Source organism: Coenobita brevimanus, chromosome 88, assembly GCF_032717465.1.
Source record: "Coenobita brevimanus isolate Jiangsu-jjx chromosome 88, ASM3271746v2, whole genome shotgun sequence".
NCBI lineage: Eukaryota > Metazoa > Arthropoda > Malacostraca > Decapoda > Coenobitidae > Coenobita > Coenobita brevimanus.
Window position 1 is genome coordinate 5,907,608 of NC_137041.1, and position 20,666 is coordinate 5,928,273.

A 20,666-nucleotide genomic window follows, 5' to 3' on the forward strand; every position below is an offset into this window, starting at 1 on the left:
CGAATAAGAAATAAGGTGAATAATATCAGGTAGAGATAGAAAAGAATAAAGAATAAAACGAAACTAGAGGTCCCCCAAGGAGGAAATCACACCAGCCGCGATCGAGCTGATACGTATCTGGCGCGGCTTGGAATATGACCTCGACCTATTTTCGCCAATTTCTAACTTGTTGGAGATTTTTATCCCTACTACACACCTGTAAAATTTTGTGATGATATATTGAGTGGTTGCGAAGTTGTCGTGCTAACAGATACACAGACAGACTGACAGACAAATTGAAAACAATACCAGTTCCGCTATCGCAGCTGATAAAAAAAAAAAAAATGCATAAATGAAGTGTTAACTCTTGCCCCACTGAGCTGTGATGTGTTACCGATGGAGAGGGACACCTTCTCGTGGTGACACATATAACGAGGCGGGAAGCTGCCTAGCTGTACAAACATCCCTTAACCCTCTCCCTATCCCCTCGAATTGGTGGATCGTGGGTTGCAAGAGAAGGGCAACTTCAGCCTGCAGTCCACTGGGTTCACATGCAGATGAGCCTGGGTTACTGCTGCTTCTGCCACCACCACCACTACTACTACTACTACTACTACTACTGCTACTACTACTGCTACTACCACCACCACCACCACCACCGCAACTACAGAGGGAAGGAAGGAAAGAAAGGAAAGGGTGGATGGAGGGAAAGTAGGAAGAGAGGAAAGGAAGACGAAAAGAAAGGAATAGAAACAAGCGCAGAATAGCAGAGCGGAAGCAAGAGAATTTAGAGCCTACAGGAAACACGCACCGATACACGTGAAAAAAAAAAAATAATAATAATAAATAAAAACTGGTAAGAAGCAGAGCGCCTTGAAGCGTCCCTCTCCACGCAGGGTAATTTGTGTTTCAAGGTCAGAGTGGTGGAGGTGGTGGTGGTACATCTGAAGGTGGTGATTGTGGTGGGGATGGGGGGTTGTGGTGGTGGTGCACAGGCCGCCTAGAGGAATGGGTGTCACTGTAATGTTGACCTTAATGAGCTTTCTCTCTCTCTCTCTCTCTCTCTCTCTCTCTCTCTCTCTCTCTCTCTCTCTCTCTCTCTCTCTCTCTCTCTCTCTCTACCGTAGCTTCATTTCTTCTTGCTGTTTCTCTGTTCCTTTTCTGCCCTGTCTCGATTCCTCTCTCCTTTATTATTTCTTTGCCTCAGACCCACTGCTCTTTTCTTAAAGGTGTTCTGCTTCTTGCTATTATATATATATATATTACGGTATATATATATATATATATATATATATATATATATATATATATATATATATATATATTACGGTATATATATATATAATTACCTGTCTTGTTCCATTCTTAGTCTCTGTTTTCTTTCCTGTCTTTGCCCTTTCTTTTTGCTCTATTTTTTCTGTATGCTTTCTTTTTATCCTTTCTGCTTCTTTTCTCTGCCATACTTTCTATTCATTCTGTATTCATTCTGCTTGTTCTTTAGCACTCCATTCTTTATGTTCCTCTCTGCTGCCCTGTCTTTCACTTTTCTTTCTTTCTGCCTCCGTTCCGCTCTACTTAAATCTCATAAAGGTATTGTGTTTTTTACATTTTTGTATTACATCCGTCAAGGAGGAACGTTATGTATGCACCCTTGTCTGTCTCTCTCTCTCTTTGTACAGGATATATAAAAGAGTTATCGGATTTCAATGAAATCTAGCGGATAGGTGGGCAGTGAGTTAAGGAAGAGAATTTGATTTTGAGGTGGATCCAGATCTGGATGGAGGACCAAATCATTCATTTTAATGGCATTGACGGAGGTATACGCGCTCTTAGATTGTGTAACAGGGCAAACCAGGATCGTAGAATAATGTGACTGTGTGAGACTGTATAAATATTCATTTGGTTGGAAAGAGTATTTACAGCAATAAACCTTTAATTTTATTGGCGTTGACGGAAGTATGCCCTGTGTGAGTGCTTTCAAGTTCACTTATTATTGCGTCACTTGTCTGGCTCGCTTCCTGCAGCTCGTATTTTTTCATTTCCATTGCCGTTCTTTTCTTTCCCTTTTTCTAGTTTCTGTGTTTTTATTGTTTGCGCTCTTCTCCCTTTGCTTTCTTTTCCTCTCCCACTATCCTTTCGTTCCACTCATTCTCTCACAGCTTTTTCCTTTTTATGTTCTGCCCCTTAATTCATCTCTACTTTTTCTCATTTCCTCTTTAACATGTCTTCTGTTACTTGCCGAACTCTGTTTCTCTTCCTTTATATTCCATTATTAGTCACACTCTTCCATTTGTTCCATCGTTCTTTGTTTCTTTTTCAGATTAGTTTTCTCCATTCTTTTTTCTTACTAATTACATATTTTTCTTGCATCCTTCCTACCCCATTCTTCTTTGTTTCTCACAGCCTGTTCATCTATCTCTATATATCTATCTTGGTACGAGTATATCTGTTTATGTATGTCAAAATCTATCTATATCCGTCTGCCTATCTTTGTCTGTCTTTGTATCCGTTTATCTGTCTTTGTCTATCAGCGTACCTACCTACCTTTACACTCCCTCTCTTCCCTTTTTTCCCCTCCAACATCCCTTTCCCAGAATATAAATGCTGGCATTAGAGTGTATCCCCCCTTCCTCTCTCTCTCTCTCTCTCTCTCTCTCTCTCGATGTCAGTGCAAATCAGTCCACCGATCAGTGTGTCTGCCTGTCTTTCTGTCTCCTCTCTTCACCCTTCCCTCTTTCAGTGTTTTCAGTCTTTCAATCCTCCTCCTGCCTTCCTGCCCATTCGTTTCAGTAGCAATGGGCTCAAAATGCACGATAATCGGCTTACCAGACACAAACAGTGAGTTGCAGATAACGGTATACAGACTGGATTACCGTTACCAGCGGTGTCCCACAAGGTTCACTGTTGGGACCTGTTCTCTTTCTGATTCATATGCATGTCATTGCTGGAGGTTTTTGTGGTGAAGTATGTAACGTTGCTGACTATATTCATTTTACGCTTACTTGTCGTACAATTGCCATCTCCATTTTGATTGCTGAGCTTTTACAAGAGATTAACGCTAGAATGTGATGCAGGTCATGAAGAAGTGCTTTGAACAGGATGTAGAGCCGTTGTATTGTCTTTCTGTCACTGAGACACATGAAGTAAGGCGAAGAGGGACGAAAATCCGGGCCACGTTGGAGTAAGACTAGTACAATATGATAAAGCAAATACATCCTAACAAAGAATTATGATTCAGAAAGAAATTTATAAATTTTATGGTTCAGTTCTAATATGGCAGTTGGATTTTAATACAGAACTTCATTTTGTGAAGTTTAGAATCAGTGAAGAGGGTGTCGATGTAGATCTAATAATAATGTTTTGCTTGAGAAATTGAACCAAGGAAAAGATTTAATGGAATTTCAGTAGCGTAGGGTTGAAACTAAATTAACAGTATATATATAATGTCAGTAAATTTGTTGGTTTGGCAGAGCATTCAGGTTAATCAGAAACTATCATTCTCACGTTGGTGTTTTAAGGCACTGGTTCGTAGAATACTTGTGTGTAGCTCTGGTCACCAATATGCAGTAAATAAATAGAAATAATAAATAAAAGCTTTAGAATGCAATTAAAACTGGAAAACAAGATACAAACATAAATAAATGAAAGGGTAATTAAATGATAAATAAATAAATACAACTCAAGTGCTACTGAGTGAAAGTTAAGCAGCCATTAAAGTAAGTAAATAACAACAAATTTATAAATAAATGGAACTGTAAAGAGAGCAGCAAAATGAAAATCAATATACCAAGAAGAGGTATAGAGGAACAATACTTACGTGAAGTGTGTAGAACTGAACCTTCTTATCAAAGCGCCGACTGCAATGAGAATCTGTTCCAATTTTATACCACTATTGTTTTTAAAGATCATTATGGTTTGCTGTATATCCCCTTCTATCCATGTCATTATCTTTCCCTCCAGTTTCTTTCACTACCTGTCCATTCGTCTCCCCCTTCCATTCTCTCAATCTCCATCTCATTCTTTCTTCCTCCCATTCCTTTTCCCTTTCATTCCATTTCGTCCTAGTAAATCTCCTTCCCATTCCCTCTCCTTTCTGTTCCTTTAACTCCGAATTCCCCCCTTCCCATTCTCTATCCCTTCCATTACCACTCCTTCCCATTCTCTCCCTTCCATTCCCTGCCCTTCATTCCTAATCCCTTCCATTCTTTCCCACTCATTCTTATCCATCCATCCATCCATCTCTCCCTCCCATAGCCCATTCCCGTTCTATCCATCTTCTCCCTCCCTCTCACTCATTTACGCAGATATTAAGTGTTGATATATGAGGGGTAGGCTTATACCCTTCGCTATATATAATTACCTCCCACTTCCCTCCTCCTCCTCTACCTTCTTGCCTTCCTCAGTTTCTCTCTCTCTCTCTCTCTCTCTCTCTCTCTCTCTGAAGTGCTGGCGTTAGAGTATACCCGTTTTCGGCCGACTGACAACATATGATTATCTTTAGTGAGGCATCTTGGTCTTTTTCTCTCTTTGTTCGCTCTTTGATAGGTTTATGGGGAGTGAGGCTCGTATGTTGGAACTCCCTGTGTCCTTGGTCTTGAATTAAGAGAGAGAGAGAGAGAGAGAGAGAGAGAGAGAGAATGAAGGATGAGGTCAGGGAAGAAAGATAATTTTGGTGGAGAGATGAGGAATAATGTATTTACAGTATGTACGAGTTTATAGTATAATTAACAATGTGTGTGTGTGTGTGTGTGTGTGTGTGTGCTTAGCATTTTCTTTCCGTCCTGTGAAATGCTTGACATCAAGCAGTATCTTTTAAGCAGGCACAGAGCTTTTTACTGTCCTGACACTCAAGGCAGCCAAGGTCAACACACTGTAGCCGGGAGTCTACGTATTTCCGACGGCAGGTGCTGTAGTGCTGCTGCTGCTGCTGTGTTTACTATTATACCCTATTTTTCTAACTTGGCCCAAAATTGCCTTATCTTCGTCTTCAGTGCTGAGCTGTATCAGTGCAGTAATAAGAGCTTGACACTTGAATATGGTGTTAATGATGAAGGAGCGCTATAGGGAAAAAAAAAAATGTAACATTGTCTTTTCTGTCAAGGAAGAAAATGTAAGTCAAGGTGGAAAGAGTTTAGTGGTGTTGACGCTGATGTACTGTACTTGATGTTTGTTTTTTGTGGTTTCATTTTGTCTTGTTTTCGTTATTTTCTTGGATAACTGACATTCAATTTTTTTCACTCGTATTTTTACTTCTTTTCTGTGTATGCGTTATAATCTTTTATCCTTATGACTTTGATGCTACTATATTCCTTATTATTTTCCGGAAAGTATTGTTCCCATCTCTGAAATATATCCACCACGTTTACAGTTCCTCTTTTTCCCGTTTCATAGCCCTGTTCATCCTACCGACCGTATCAGCTAATAAATGTCTTTTAAGTTATGTACTTTTTATTTCCAGGGTGATTTTATTCAACTTGGAGTGTATCTCTTACTGAAGGAGTTCATGAAGGTTATATGCAACTCCTCCAGTTCAAAAAGTCTCTCGAAATCGGAGTAAAGTCGTCTGAAGGTAGCGAGAAAATAGTTACGTAAAGTACAGTTTCAAAGTAAGGGTTTAAAGCTCTTGAGTTTATCCATCCCGTTTAGTTACCCTTTGCTATCTCTCCATCCCATTGCTGATTCACCCATTTGCCCATCCCATTCACAATTCCTCTCTCCATTCACTCATTTAGAGTTGTTCTTTCATCACTCTAACTCAGGTTACAATTTGTCTCATTACAGTTTCTTTCTGGTCACTCTTTCCTATTCAGTCCATTCTCCACCTTTCAGTCCTCTTTAGCTTCCTCTTCCATCTCCCCATTCTGTTTACAGTTTTCCCTCCCTTTCCTCTTCCATTTACAGTTTCTCGGCAATCTCTCCATTTCATTTATAGCTCCTCCTCCCCTCCTGTTTCTACCCTTCTTACCCTTTCATGCCTGCAGACATAACTCATATCACCCTCCTCTTCAATAAACAACCTCCCCTCCCCTCACTCCTAAACCTAATTCACTCACTTAACTCCTTTACTACGAGCATTCCTTGAGCGAATTTGAATATTTGGTGGCAACCAGAATATGTGGACATCATGTTAGCCTACTGAGAGTGGGAAGAGAACAACTTCCATATACAGTATATAAGTATCCCTACGAGTGCATGTGTGTGTGTGTATGTTGCCTTAGTGCTGAACATGACAGGCTTTAAAACACTTCTTGTGATAACCAACATGCTGCATGCTAGTAGTGTCTGCCAAAATTAATGCAGTATATTTTTATTCATATTTTCATCTTTAACATTACATATTAACACTCATTTATTTTCACAGGCGCAAAGGCATGAAGCTGCCCGGCAATGGATCTCTGGCAGACTTAAAAGTTGCTCTCAAAGTGCAGGAACCTCAAGATCTCAAGTTCATGCTGGAAGCATTTCAGATATTTCTCCCAGCCATCAGGTTAGTTGTTTGTCATCTGCATCATATGCTGTTACTACAAACACTCATTTATTGTTCTAGTTCAAAAGTGCATGTGATATCAGTATGTTAATTATGAATTCTTCGTTTGGAATAATTTTGCATAAAGACATATAAAAAGTTGATGATAAATTAACAAGCTTTTGTATAGTCAAATCCTTTGGGTCAAACAATGTTTCTATGGCAGGATGATATCTTTTGCCACTGACTTAAGCATGATGGTGTAATTACAGCAGTTTATTATCATTATTGCTACATTTTCAGATCTTAGGATTTTCCTGCAGGTGGATAAAATCATCTGGTGGTAACCAGAATGAAATAATAAAGACAACAGATCTGAATGAGATACTGATGGACTGATAAACAGATACAGGATTTGTGTGTGTTCATTAATTTTCCATTCTTTCTCATCCAGAGGAGACCTTGAGGTGATCGAGAGGATAGCATATGAGTTTGTCGAGGATGAGGCACGAGAAAGTGTGGCGTACTGTGAAGTGAGGTTCTGTCCTCATCTCTTACTGCCAGCCTCTCCTCATGTTGGTGGGGCAACCAATGGTGCAGTGGATGGGGCAAATGGTACCCAGAGAATTTTACTGTTGCCGTCTTAGATTTAAAAAGTATTGTCATAGTGATCAACTCCCTCTTTTAATTCAGATTTATTGTTGCAGGAAGGGTATGCAGAGTGTAGAACATTTTTAAGTCTCTTCTTGTTCCAAAAACAGATCTTGGTTACAAAAGGAAAATTATCATGAGCAATTTTCAGGTGTTGCACCATTTGTAGGAGTGACTGTCCATCAGTCATTTACCAAAGATTTTTGGAAATGAAGTTCTTCACTCTGTAGCCTTTAGCAAAACCCCATATCAGGGCCCTTTTCTCTCACGTCGGTCCAGTACTTTTGTACTTGTTCAGTTTCACAGGAAGATTTAGGAGAAGAGGGTGCTGATTCTTTCTGTGTTTCTTGTTTCTTCTGTAAGACACTTGTGGTGGTATGCTTAAACAGCAATTGGGGCATTCCTCATTAATTTTGTGTGATTGATGTGCTTCACAAATGAAGTCTATAAATTGTTATTTTGTCCATATGCTTAATCACAATTGTTGCATGGGGTGAGATTCGCAAGCCTGGTGGTACAATGAGTGTGTTTTTATTCGATATTACTGTATATTATTTGTATCTGTGAGTGGTTGTGAAGAACCTTCTTAAGCTTTATATTATTTCCTAGAAATTTTGGCATTTCAAGAACACACAAATTTGGCATCCCACAAATGTAGATGCCACAGTATGTTTAAGCACATCAGTTAGTGTGGAGAATGCCTAACAGTCTCCACATTCTTGCTTAAGCATACAGCCATTAGTCACAAGAGGAATTTGATTGTAAGTATGCCTTTGAATCCATCCCTTGGTTTTTTAGCTGTTGGGGTTTAGAAGAAAGTGCATAACATAGTTACACCTAATTAGTATAACTTCACTGATTACTGAGATAATGAAGCTTCATATTGACATGTCCTTTTTACTAATTATTTCCATAGTACTATGCAGTAAATAAATAGAAATATATCTGCAGGTATTAACCTCTTGGGGTTGGGCATTGTTTATAAAATTGACCATCATGAGTAGGCATTTTCACAAAAAATAGGTGATTTAATAAACCTTTCATAAAAATCTTTATACCCAGCAAAGTATAACTCTAGCCTTAGAATGAGTGGTGTTCCAGTGTCCTACGAGTTTTTCTTATAGAGCAGTGGCAAAGAACATAATTTATGAGTGTCTGAATATTTTGGAACAGGGACCGACGTCCCCATGACACGCATTTCAGAATGGGGAACGACGTATAGGGGCAAAAGTTCCATTGTTAACTAAAGTTGATCTGTCAGTTTCTGCATATGCACTTTACTTGCTGTATGAAGAATTGTAATATTTTGGAACACATCTCTGAAATACACAGTGAATTCCGTTTGAGAGGGATAAAAAGTATTGAAATTTAATTATATAAGTATGGGTTCTGGTGTCTATTTAGTGTTTATTTTTCAACATACAATATTCCTCTTGTGGCAGCTACTGATAATGTGACAAGTATAAAGAAGGAACATTTACAGCAAACTGTAAAGATACTTTAATTATGTCAGTGCCTTTGTATGAAGACATCCTCCTTTACAGTATTACTGAATTAAGGCTTTGGAATGTAATATTTTCACAGATTGGCATACAGAAGTAAACACAAGTGGTTACAGTGGCTTTTGTTAGATTATATTACCAGCACTGGTTTGTTCTGGAATGGTAGCCTAGCCTTGGATCCCCATACTTTGGACATACAGTAATATGGAGGCAGCCATTACTATTTTTAAGTCATAGAACTTGACTGCAGTACCAAGACTGTTCACCTGTATGACAGGTGATGTAGAAGTGACAACAGATCAAGTACTGGAGGCTGTGCTGCGAGGACTGGCACGGGGCGAGCAGGAGTTTGACACAAAGGTTCGAGTAATTCTCTGCTGCCTTAGGGGACAGTCAGGTCAGTCATTTATATAACAGTTTTTTGTTTTAAAATATTACTGGCTTATCATTAACTTGAAAGAATTATTTTTATAGTAATCAGCTCTGTTTTCATTTAGCCACAGCTTTGCATGAATGTGAAAGAGGGATATATGATGCAAATATATATATATATATATATATATATATATATATATATATATACAGTATATATATTCTGTGCCAGGTTATGAGCATACTGTAGACATAGATGCCCACTCTTGTCTTTCAGAGGTTCATCTACAGTTATTCAAAGTGAGATATGTTTTTAATTATTTCTCTATCAGAGGACAATTTATATATTATTTTCATTGCTTCTGTCCAATGATTTTATGTAGGATAGGAAGAGACTCCCAGAACTGTAGGGGTTAGTCAAGGCTATAACTAACCCCTCTAGCTCAATCTCTTAAGCCTTGTAAGATTGTCTGGCAGTGGCAAGAATGAACAAAACATGGGTTATTTGGACTGAAGAGGTTGACCCTTTCCCCTTTATGATAACATGAAGCTGTTGGAGATATTGGTAATCACAGGGTTGAATACAGTACTGCACTGATTACCGTTAATCTTTGGACTCTCAGAAATTCCGTGAGCTGAATAAGATGGTGTGTACTGTATTTAGCTTGAATAGAATGTGGTACCTAAGTGTATTGTTTATCATCATCATCATATGTATGTATTTATTTTTGTACTGATTTACTGCCAGCATACCAGAATTTTCTTTTATCATGTTCATTGCTGCTTTTGTTTAGCCTTAGCATATTGTTGCGGCCCCAGATTCTTGTGTCGGACATGAACCTGATGGACTGCAGAAAACCATTCACTTCAGTTGGGCACTCCAAGAGATCTTTTGTTGAGGTTCTGTTGAATGTTTGTGTGGTGTGGTAATGAGGTACATGAGGTAAGTGTGTTATATTTTATTTTTATTTATTTTTTTTTATTCTTTGTATCCGAGTCTAGGCACAGGCTCCATAGCCCATTATCAAGGCCCAGTAGTCCTCCTATGTCCATAGAAAAGGTTTGTTGTTAGTGGCATAGTCCATGCCTCATCCAGGAAACTATTTCAAGCAATATAGTTGCAGAGAAATCTATTCTAAGCAGCACTGCTTTCCTCCAGAGTTTTCATGGGACTTGCTGCGATTGTGTGAGGAGTACCGAGACAGAGGTGTGGTGGGCATTGACCTTGCTGGTGATGAGGCTTGTAGAGGTGAGGTGATAAGAAGGTAGGATTGGTTAAGGTAATTGGTTTGTACAGACAGACCTCATTATATACAAGGGATATGTTTTTAATTATTACAACTCTGTTATGACTGGTGAGTAGGAGTAACTATCTGATAACTATTTATTGTATAAATAGTTATGGAAATTTATCCCTTTCAGCCAGAGGATGTCATATTTATATGGTACAAGATGATTATCTTGAGGTTAGGAAGAATCCTCAAATAGTGTGTGGGTCATTGAAGACTATCCTAATCCCTCCAGTTTGAAAAATCTCACCTATGGTAAAGTAGCAAGAAAGAAATAGAAGGGAAATGATAGTACAGTATTGTGTAAGTTAAGGGTTGGATAAAGCAAGTTAGTCCAAGCAGTTCTTATTAGCCAAGACAGATATGATGTACCCCTTTTGTTCCAGTGATGTCTTACACTCATTCCTCACATAACTCCTAGAAATGGAGGTTTTCAACTTTTATAGTTTGTCACAATCAGGAACAATATTGGCAAAATATCAGCTCACCCAGAAATCACTTCTGCCCCTACAAAATGGTCAGATGCATCACATAGAATACATGATACCGTTCATTACCTTTTAAAGAGCATTTTCTGGGAGCTGAGGGAGTGCTTAACATTTCTAGTTAAGTATGCTGAGAGTGTTAATGAGCAGTAATCCTTTACACTGTTTGGCAGCATTTCTTTACACAGTATGCTCACGGCAATCCTGTACATATTGCGGCTCATAGCAGTCTTTTACTCACTGTGACTCAGCAGTCCATCACTCACTGTGACTCAGCTCCCCTTTACTCACTGTGACTCACAGCAGTCCTTTACACATTGTGGCACACAACAATCCTTTACACACTGTGGCATGTAGCAGTCTTTTTTTGTACAGTGGTTAGCAACAGTTCTCATATTCTGAGAGAAGGGCCACAGGAAGTCTCAAAAGTTTCCAAAGTTCATTTAGTCTTTTATGTCTCAGTGTCATTATTATCATCATCATCATCATGTCATCATTTTCACCATTGTCATCATCCTCTGTCTATCTGTTTTTAGCCAGATGCATTAATAATCCTTTAAGGGGTGGCCACAAACAAATTGCCTCGATGTTGCCCTGTCCCCTGCCATTTTGCTGCCCTCCCCCAACTCACACTCCCCTCTATCCCTTCATTTCATCCTGTCTACCCCTCCCTCCACCTCACTCACATACACTCCCCTTGTCAGTCACTCATTCTCCATCCTTTTCCACATGGCCAAACCACCTCAAGTGTACTTCTAATGCTTTCTGGCACATCCACACACCGCTCGCCAGCTCAGTGGTAATGCTCTCACTTAGCATCTGCTAAGACGGGGGTTCGCACCATGCTCGGGATGCGAAAAGTTTCACTGATGAAGCGGGTGGTCACTGCCCTCCTCGAGCAAGAGGATGGATGTGTGCATGTGCGAAGGTCAAGGCATTGCCCTGAGATCAGACTACATGAGCTCTTAGCTTTCATCTGAGAGGATAAACTGCTGATGATCACAACCATCACGTGATCCTGACCGACCCGGTGAACTACCACATCACTCCTTCACTTCCTCATTTGTCAGTTTGTCTCTTCATGTAACTCCACATGCTCCTCTCAGATTTCCACTGCCCTCATTCTAGACTTGAATCCTTTTGTCAAGGTTCAAGCTTTGTGAGTTGGTATTACAGTACTGCACTATCTTGCAGTGACTTTTTTTTTTTTTTTTCCATGCTTCTTTCCCTATATCTTATCACTGCTTTCAGAGAGCCAGCAACCTTTCTTCCCAGTTGTACCCTTTCAAGCACTTCGTCTTCTAAATTTCCATTCTTACTCATCACAATACCTAAGTACTTAAATATACTCAAATTTTCCATTTCCTCATCATCCAAGCTCACTGGGAATTCGACAATTTCATTCCTGTCCATCACGAACCATATGTTTTCTTTTCCAGTGAAGAATGATAAGGTGAGGTAGGATCCAGAAACAATGAAGGAGAAAGTAAAAGAGTCCCACCTCTAGGGGTTAAATTCCCAGTTATACATTTTGTTATCACATTTATCCCGCAGAAGACATGATAGACCCTGTGGATGTAGCTGTGTTTGAGGCGGCCAGAGAGAAGGGCATCCACCGCACCGTCCATGCAGGGGAGGCTGGTTCAGCAGAGTGTGTCAAGATAGTAAGGGTCATATAATTATACTGTTAATCCTTTCATTTCAGTGAAATACTTTGTATTTTATTATTGTTATTTTGCCAAAGCATTAAGGATCATTGGGGTTTATTGCTCTCGCAGTTCCACTCAGGAATGAGTGAGGCTGGTCACTCTCATCTTAAATGTCAGGACCAACTTGCCTAGCCATGGGCTCCTACGCTCCTCATGGGGCAACACAGGATTAGATGATGATGATGATTATGAATACTGTTAAGTAACTAAGTCTGATGGCATTGATTATTGTATGCCTGGAATCTTCAGACAAATTTATTTAGTCTGTGAGAGACATTTTGACTTTGAGGGGTTAGATAAAGCTTTCATGTACCCCCTCACTGCAGGATCTCCCCCAATCTGAACAAAATAATCTCGGTAAAATACAATAATAGATTCAAACGGTTATTTAATCCCTCCGTCCCCATGTTTACAACGTACTCCAGCCACGGTTCAGTGGATTTTTTGTCCTGAGGCTTTTGAAATGATCATTTTCATTGGTATTAGTGATCAGTGTAATTTAAAATTATTGCAGTTGTTAGTGCCCTGTGGCTCTCATACAGTTTCTTGACACCTAGTGGTCTAGTGACTTGAGGCACTCCAACTGAATGTGGCCTGTATGGATCTACTGAAAAGTTGTTGGGGTTTCTTACTTACCTAATGCCATTCAATGGCCAGCAGCCAGCCACACTTTCCTTAAATGTTTGGACAGAGTAGTCTAACCGTGAGCTGCTGTGCTCCTGATGGGACAATACTGAATTGGATAATGGATGAATGAATATTGTGGCTGATCTTAGCTTAAGATGACTCATTCTCTGCAAATTCACTGGTGGTCATTGCAGGAAAAAGAAATAATGTGTGTGTGTGTGTGTGTGTACCCAGTATTCATACCAATCACAGTACACCTCTCCTCTACTATTCGACAGGGATGCTTTCCATAAAATGTGGTTGAATAACGATTTGATTGAATAACGAACTGATTTTTCCCACAAGATTGTTAAGAAATAGGGGGGGGTTAGGTTCCTGACCACCATCGTCATTAAAAAAATATTCAATAAAGATGGAAAAAATACCGATTAATATGAACGAAAGTGACACAGGGATTTGAATTGTTTTCTTATAAACCTACTTTCTCAAGGAAAATTATTTTAGTACTGCATACATTTCAGATTATTGACATTTGATTTTCGATCAAAATAATATTGGTGAACAAACAAAATACAGTATACCTACTTAGCGTTGCTCAAGAAAGCTGCCTGAATGCCTTCGATAGCGTGTTTATTGCTGATCCCGCTGACCAGACGTGATGTCACCACACCGAACAAACTCAAATGTATTGAGTTTGAGGTTAATAGCAGTGGAAGCCTAACTGGAAGCATGGAAACCTAACTGGAGGGCTTTGCCCCCAAGACCCCCCAGTGATTATAACATAACTTAGTGCAAACTAAGATGTGCATTCCGTAAAATTGGTGCCAAAAGAGTATCTTACAGTAAGAGCGTTCGTTAATCATTGGTGCAATCGTCACCCGACCATGTGATGGTGAAACATTCACTCAGGTAGGTGAGCACATGACTGTGCTTGCCAGGGATAGTAGTAGGGGTCTTTGGTGGAGCCATGGTGATGCTGTAGTACTGTATTCCACAAGGCCAAATAGAAATGCAGATGAATGAAGAGGCAACCGATCAGCAAGGCAGAGCGCAGGAGACAGAGGCACCTCAGCTGTTCTGTCTGGTGGTGTGCAGATTGCATTGTCAAAATGGCAGGGATAACTATGTCGAACAGCAAAAAAGGTTATAGAATTATAAATGTTGAAACAACAAATTGTCAAAAAACGAGGGCTTGGTGTACATACAGTAGAACTCTCTGATTGAAGACTAATGATGATGGTTTGAGTGGAGATATTTTTTATGTTGAAGGTGGGGGCACTCATCATCCACTCACTCGATGTAGTGCTGCTCTCAGGTGCTTGCCCTTTCCCCCATTCCTTCGTTCCCTCCTTCCTCTACTGTCTTTCTTTCCTTCATTCTTTCCTCTTCCTTCTGTCTACGGGTGACTCTACACTGAGTGACAAGCCAAATGGTTTCGTACACCAAGAAACCATTCACTGCTCTGGTTGGTAACCATATAACCAAATTATGGCACCTGGTGCTTTAGTGGGTAATTAAGGCACTTCAGTCAGATTGAGCCAATGCAGGTTTATATCCAAGGGGTGGTTGAGGTTTATTGCTCATGTAATGCAACTCAGGAATGAGTGAGGCTGGTCATTCTAATCTTAAATGTCAGGACCAACGTGCCCAGCCCCACGCTCCTCATAGGGCAACACTGGATTAGATGATGAATGAATGAAATGCATGAACCTTTTCAATTCAGTGACATGCTGCCATGAGACAGTGTCCACGTAATTTTGTTAGGATCTGTAGTTGTGAAGGCATCAGGACTATAGGTAATTTTTCCAGTTCAAAAAAAATTTCTTACTGAGAAGGATGTACATGTCTGGAGATGGCAAAAATAAAATACAAAGTATATTATCAAATTGAAGAGGTTAATACAGTTTAAATGAAATTCAGATCCTGACTCCTACCCCAGCCTGGGATCAGTCTTACAGTAATTCAGTCAGCGGTCCTCTACTCTCTCTTCACTACCTCTTCCTCCGGACAGTAAAGATCCTTACTTTACATTCATAATGGCATAGAGATAATATTTTTGTATGTTAGGTAGAGGACCTATCATCCACTCACTTGATGTACTGTACTGCTGTGCTAAGGCGACTCTGTACTGAGTGACAAGCCAAATGGTTCCTTTTAGCCCAGGAAACCATTTGATACATTGAATGGTAACCATTTTGACATCGCAACTCCAGGCTCACCTAGACCTGAATCCAGTGAACCACAGGTAACCAGCCACTTTGGTTGAGTATTTCCTGAGGTGTTTGACTGAGATTGTTTTGATGAGTTGTGGTGTGGTAGGTGCATTAGGTGAATAAGACTTTGTTAGAGTGTGGGGAGGTGCACTGCAGTGAGGGCATAGTAGACTGTGAGTGATTTTTTGTGCTGGTGCCATATTGTAATCATATAGGTGCCTGGTGATCAAGTGGGTTAAACGGCGAAGAGTCACACAATCGTGAACATGAAATAGGATACAAAAACCCACACTGGCAGATGAGTAAGATGTATTTCCAAACAGTTTCGGTGACAGCTGTCACCCTCTTCAGTAGATCTACAGTCCAAGAGTGGCACATACAGTTACTGAGAAGCTGCTTGTATGCAGAGTAACTTTTTTTTTTTCACCAGATGTGACTTCACCTGACACTGCCTCCATTCTGTCCCTGACCTGAGTGAGGGATTACATGGTGTGGCAAGAACATGGCCACAAATCCTTTCATTACTGGATCTAATTTGAACATTTCTTCACTATGGTTAAAATTATTATATATCTCTATACATGCAGTTTGGAAATATAGCTTTTTTGTCTGTCAGTGTGGGTTTTTGTATCCAAGTGGGTTAAACTTTTCCAACTAGATATGAGCTTTTAAACCCAGCCACACTGATTATTTGTGAAGTAGTTTACCTCCCAAGAGTCATTGTTTCATAACCAATGTAAATTGTGCCTCATGTGAAGCTTGCAGCATGGCCTGTGTAGACCTTCTTTGTACCACATATGAGGTCTGTAGCTCAGCAAGGGTTAAGGGTGTTAATCCAACGGATGGGTGGAATTAATGCTCACATAATTCCACTGAGGGCAAGTGACTGATCACTCAGCTTTGTCTGGAGTGAATAGCCCCAGGCCCCTATTCACTCGATGGGAAAATGAACAATAAAGAAGTAGAATAAACGGATAATTTTTTTCAGGCTCTAGATACGTTTGGTGCAGAGAGGATTGGGCATGGGTACAGGGTGATAGAAAATGAAGATATCTACCAGCGATGCCTCAAAGAGAAGGTGCATTTTGAGGTGTGCCCACACTCTTCCTACCTCACTGGTGCCATTAAGTCTCTTGTTAGCCCCTCCAAGCGACACCCAGTCCTTAGGTAAAGTTCATGATTATCTGTTGACATTAAGAGTTTTGAAGGTTCTTGTCATCCTTTAACCCGCTTGTGGTTGTTTTGTTGTTACCATTTTATTAAGGGTAATACTAGATGTTCTTATTCACTTGGAGAGGAGTCACAGGATCCTGAAAGTGTTAATATCCTTGAGTACTGTATGAAAAATTTTCCTCTGCACAGTACAAAAATTGAGATGATGTGGAGCTTACTATGGTGCTTCTATTAACTGGTTGGAGAGACTCAAATGCAGCATTCATCCAGGAACCAAACCTACACTCTCTTCCCCATGCCATGTTGTAATGAGATGCTGTTTACTGCAAGGGAATACATTGGTTCACTGTAAGGGATAGCCCTGCAGAAGCAGTTGTGTGCCTGTGATCGATAGGTCTGCTCAGCCAGACAGATTGGAGTTACTCAGCAGCTGCAACAACAGTCATCTGGCATTATCCAGCATAATATTTTTTAGGCAGTTACAGGTGTTATTTAAGATAAAGTGTGTTTTAACCACCTGAGTGTGAGAAAACTCCTACCTGAATAAAGCTGTTTGGTGCTGGCCATAATTTGTTTTTAATCTATTCAGTCTGGTGGTATACTTTATATCTCATTACTACACTCTTCAGATAATTTTCTTCAGCTTAGGGAGAGAAATCAGGTTGTGAAGGGGTTAATGGACACTGTAAACCCAGTTACTGCAGACAGTCCCTCCAAAGCTCAAGAGAATCGTGTAGAGATGTCAAAAGTAAAATATATATGACATTTTGGACTTGAAGGGATTAGGTGTTGTCTGTGTACAGAACTTTGAGGATTGATTGTATTTTTTGTGCAGATATTTTAGCAGATTTTCATGCTGGGTCACTAGCAGCTTTGATCTCTGTATAGTATTTCCTTCTCATGATAACACTGGTAGTTATGAGGAGGGTATCCCTAGATGGCCAACTGTCTATCACAAAAACTAGTGGGCTGTGATCTTCACACTAAAACTGTTAATTACTGTGTGTCATGTATTCAGATCGTTTACCACTATATACAGAGTAGGTACAATATACTGTAGTTTTGATCCATCGCCTTACCAGTGATTTATAGTTTGACTGTTGATGTTAGCCGCAATAATGGTAGTCTTTTTATCCAAAACTAACATCAGGTGCAAAATTTGATAACCAGTGCTTATAGCAAATGTCAGGTTAATGTACAATATCAGTCATAAAATAGCTGTAGTAGGGATATTCCACTTCATATAGTTTTAACAAGTACACCACAACACAGAAATGTCATAGTACTCATTATTTATCTAAACTCTCATTGCCTAGTAGTTATTTTATTTCCACACATGCATTTTAACTTTGGTGCAGATTTGTGGAGGACGGTGCCAGCTTTAGCATCAACACAGATGACCCAACACTGACCAGCACCCGACTGTGTGATGAATATGCCCTCCTCAACTCGTGGGGCTTCACCGAGGCTCACATTACACGTGCAGTGAGTGCCATAATGGTTAAAATTGGAACTTTTGTCTTTTTGACCTTAGACTCATCTGGTGTGAACCTACTGCAGGAAACTGCCCAGTTCAGCTGGGTGTTCCCAGCAGTCTCTTGATGTTATGTCAACCAATACGGTACTTTTCCAAAATTTTTAGCTGGCTGTCTCTTCACAACCTTGTCATCCTAGTGTGAAGAAAATTTAGTTGCAGGAATTCATGTGTGAGTTGCAGACAGTTCTGTGAAATTAAGTACAGATAGACCTCATTTGTAGTTGACTCATTTGAAGTTGTTTCATCATTATATTTGTGATGAATTAACACCTTTTCCTCAATTAAAGTTGCTCATGATCCAGTATAAAATTGCTTTGAAATAAGATATATTATGTATGATTTTTATCCCATAGCCATGCTTGTCTCACCTAAATTTATTTCACTTAAAGTATTTGCCAGCACACAAGCTAGGTGTGACGTAATAGATTGTATTATTTCTCCCTAACTAGAATTTCCAAGCAGCTCTGCACTCATTCCTTCCACCTGAGGAGAAGAGGGAGCTAATAGCGCAGCTGAGAGAGGCGTATGGCATTATCTTTGAAGCTCCCCCATCCACCACTGCCTCCCCTTCAGCCTCCTCCCCCTCCACTACCCGCACCTCCACTCCGCCTCTCAAACCCAGTGTCACATTTGGCACTTGGGCAGAACGAGCTTGAGGAGGTGTGAGAGTAAAAGGATGTAGATGTTGGGGAAAATATGGAGAGTAGTAGAATAATGGGAAAAAAAGGAAAATGGAGAGGCCAAAAAAGGAAAGTTTTGTAGTGCTAGAGAGGATATGTTAATCAGGGGAAGACACAAGGAAAATGAAAAAAAGAGAAAGAAAAATAGGGAGAGATCACTGATGAAATTACATGTACAGTATGCCTCATTTTAATCCAGAACAGCATCCATACATAACAGAGGTCTGGCTATTGGTCCATATGTAGCAGAAGTCTGGCTCTTGTTATAAATGATAGTGTTCAGGTATTCACATGTTTGTTGGTAATGAACGGGGTTGCTTCTTATAAAGTGAAGTGGGCTAGTGACTGATACATGAATATTCCAGTGTTTAGCTAGACCTCTGATTCACACAAATACTGTCCCAAGTTTGCATGTGCTGTACCATTTATTGAAAAGGTTGACTGGAAGAGAAACTGAGATAAAATGCATTTGAAAGGGAGATAATGAATGATAACAGTATTTAGGATAAAAAAATGCTTAACTAAAGTTGGTATATGTAGCTTCTTTATATATACTGTATAAGAGAGAGAAAATTTATTAGAGAAATGTAAGTTTGTTAAAAGAAAATCTTTATTGTGTTTATTTCACTTGTGTAAATTTTGTGTGCATTTCTATTTTTATGCACATTTATCATATACTGTATAAATTTAAATGTTACAATGCTGTGATTGTTCTAGTTGTTTCTTGCAGGGCTATTCCAAGATTTTATTTAATTCGTAATTATGTCTGTGTATTGAGATAGTCATACTTTTAGAATATTTAAACTCCTGTAAGCCATTATAAATCTTTGATTAGGGTAAATAGGAAAACGGTTATACACCCAAGTATTTTACCAAAGTCTGAAGAATATGTAGTAGAAAAATCTAACCATCTGAAACATGCACAAATAGATATAGGGTTTTCTTTGTATTTTCCCAGTTGTAAATTTTCTTTCAGACATAACTGGGAAGATAGTTGTTTCTCTATACTGTACACTACCAGGGATACAGAAATTGGAAAACATGAGGTATGAAGTAGGAAAGTATTGTGTAATAATTGTGCCAATTTAAAACATTTATTCTTCCATACTTCACTGTACAATATTTGCTGAATTATGGTAGCAGAATGAAGGGGATTTTCTGTATCATCATTGTATAACTTTTAAAAATATGGTTGTAATCCTTCATCACATGTGCAGGGTGTCCAAGGATTTGATGTATTAAGACCATGATTCCTAAGGTAAATCTAATTTTTCTATGCATATATCTTAGATCTGGAATAGTTATAGAGTCAAGGCTACTGGTATTTAAATTTGAAAATAGGTATAGGTACTGTGAAAAATTATGTTTCCACTCTGTGTTTCCTCCACTATACTGTACTGAACCCAGTTTTCACTGAGAATAATCTTAACAGTTATCATCAAATACACTGTGATCTGCCAAGTTGTAAAACAAAGTACTGTAGGGTACAGAAGATGGGAACACAGGATGAAAATGGATAAATTTTTCTGTTACTGCTACTGTAGAAAACTTAAATATCCATTACTCCATAATGGTTGTGAATCAGACATATATTCACAGAACATTTTTGTCTAGGAATGCCAGAAATCATCTCATGAAGTTGGTTGGTCAACTCCTGGAGCACCCTGTATATGTAATCAGTGATAAACATTACAGATCTTAAGTGAAAAGACATTAAAACTTCCATTTGTGTTTGGCTGTCCACTAAAAGAATGAGACAAGTATAGAGTACTCCAGACATATAAATATTTTAGATGAACCCATTTTATGTTACAGAACATATATATGAATATTGTGTCTAAACCACAGTAGTTAGGAGAAAGTTAACATCCTTGATATTTTCATAATTTAGTGAAAGCTATAGCCATTTGGGGTACGAAATACAGTACAAAAACTATACGTGTAATTTTCCATTAGTGACCATCACTGAATTATCTATTTCTC

The 20,666-nt window shown here is 39.2% G+C and overlaps 1 protein-coding gene across 2 annotated transcripts in view; it reads left to right on the top strand.

The window, feature by feature from the left end:
* Positions 1–20,602, top strand: part of LOC145411192 (adenosine deaminase-like) — a 71,607-nt gene extending 51,005 nt beyond the window's left edge. The window contains exons 3-10 of one of the 2 annotated variants that reach the window (XM_080281251.1): positions 6,341–6,466; positions 6,900–7,060; positions 8,876–8,995; positions 10,130–10,219; positions 12,299–12,408; positions 16,282–16,460; positions 17,825–17,951; positions 18,453–20,602. In XM_080281251.1, the coding sequence (XP_080137377.1) occupies positions 6,341–6,466; positions 6,900–7,060; positions 8,876–8,995; positions 10,130–10,219; positions 12,299–12,408; positions 16,282–16,460; positions 17,825–17,951; positions 18,453–18,659 (1,120 nt within the window). In that variant the 3' untranslated portion in view covers positions 18,660–20,602. The remainder of the gene's footprint in view (positions 1–6,340; positions 6,467–6,899; positions 7,061–8,875; positions 8,996–10,129; positions 10,220–12,298; positions 12,409–16,281; positions 16,461–17,824; positions 17,952–18,452) is intronic. The other variant, XM_080281252.1, reaches the window with a different exon arrangement.
* The last annotated feature ends 64 nt before the right edge of the window (positions 20,603–20,666 follow it).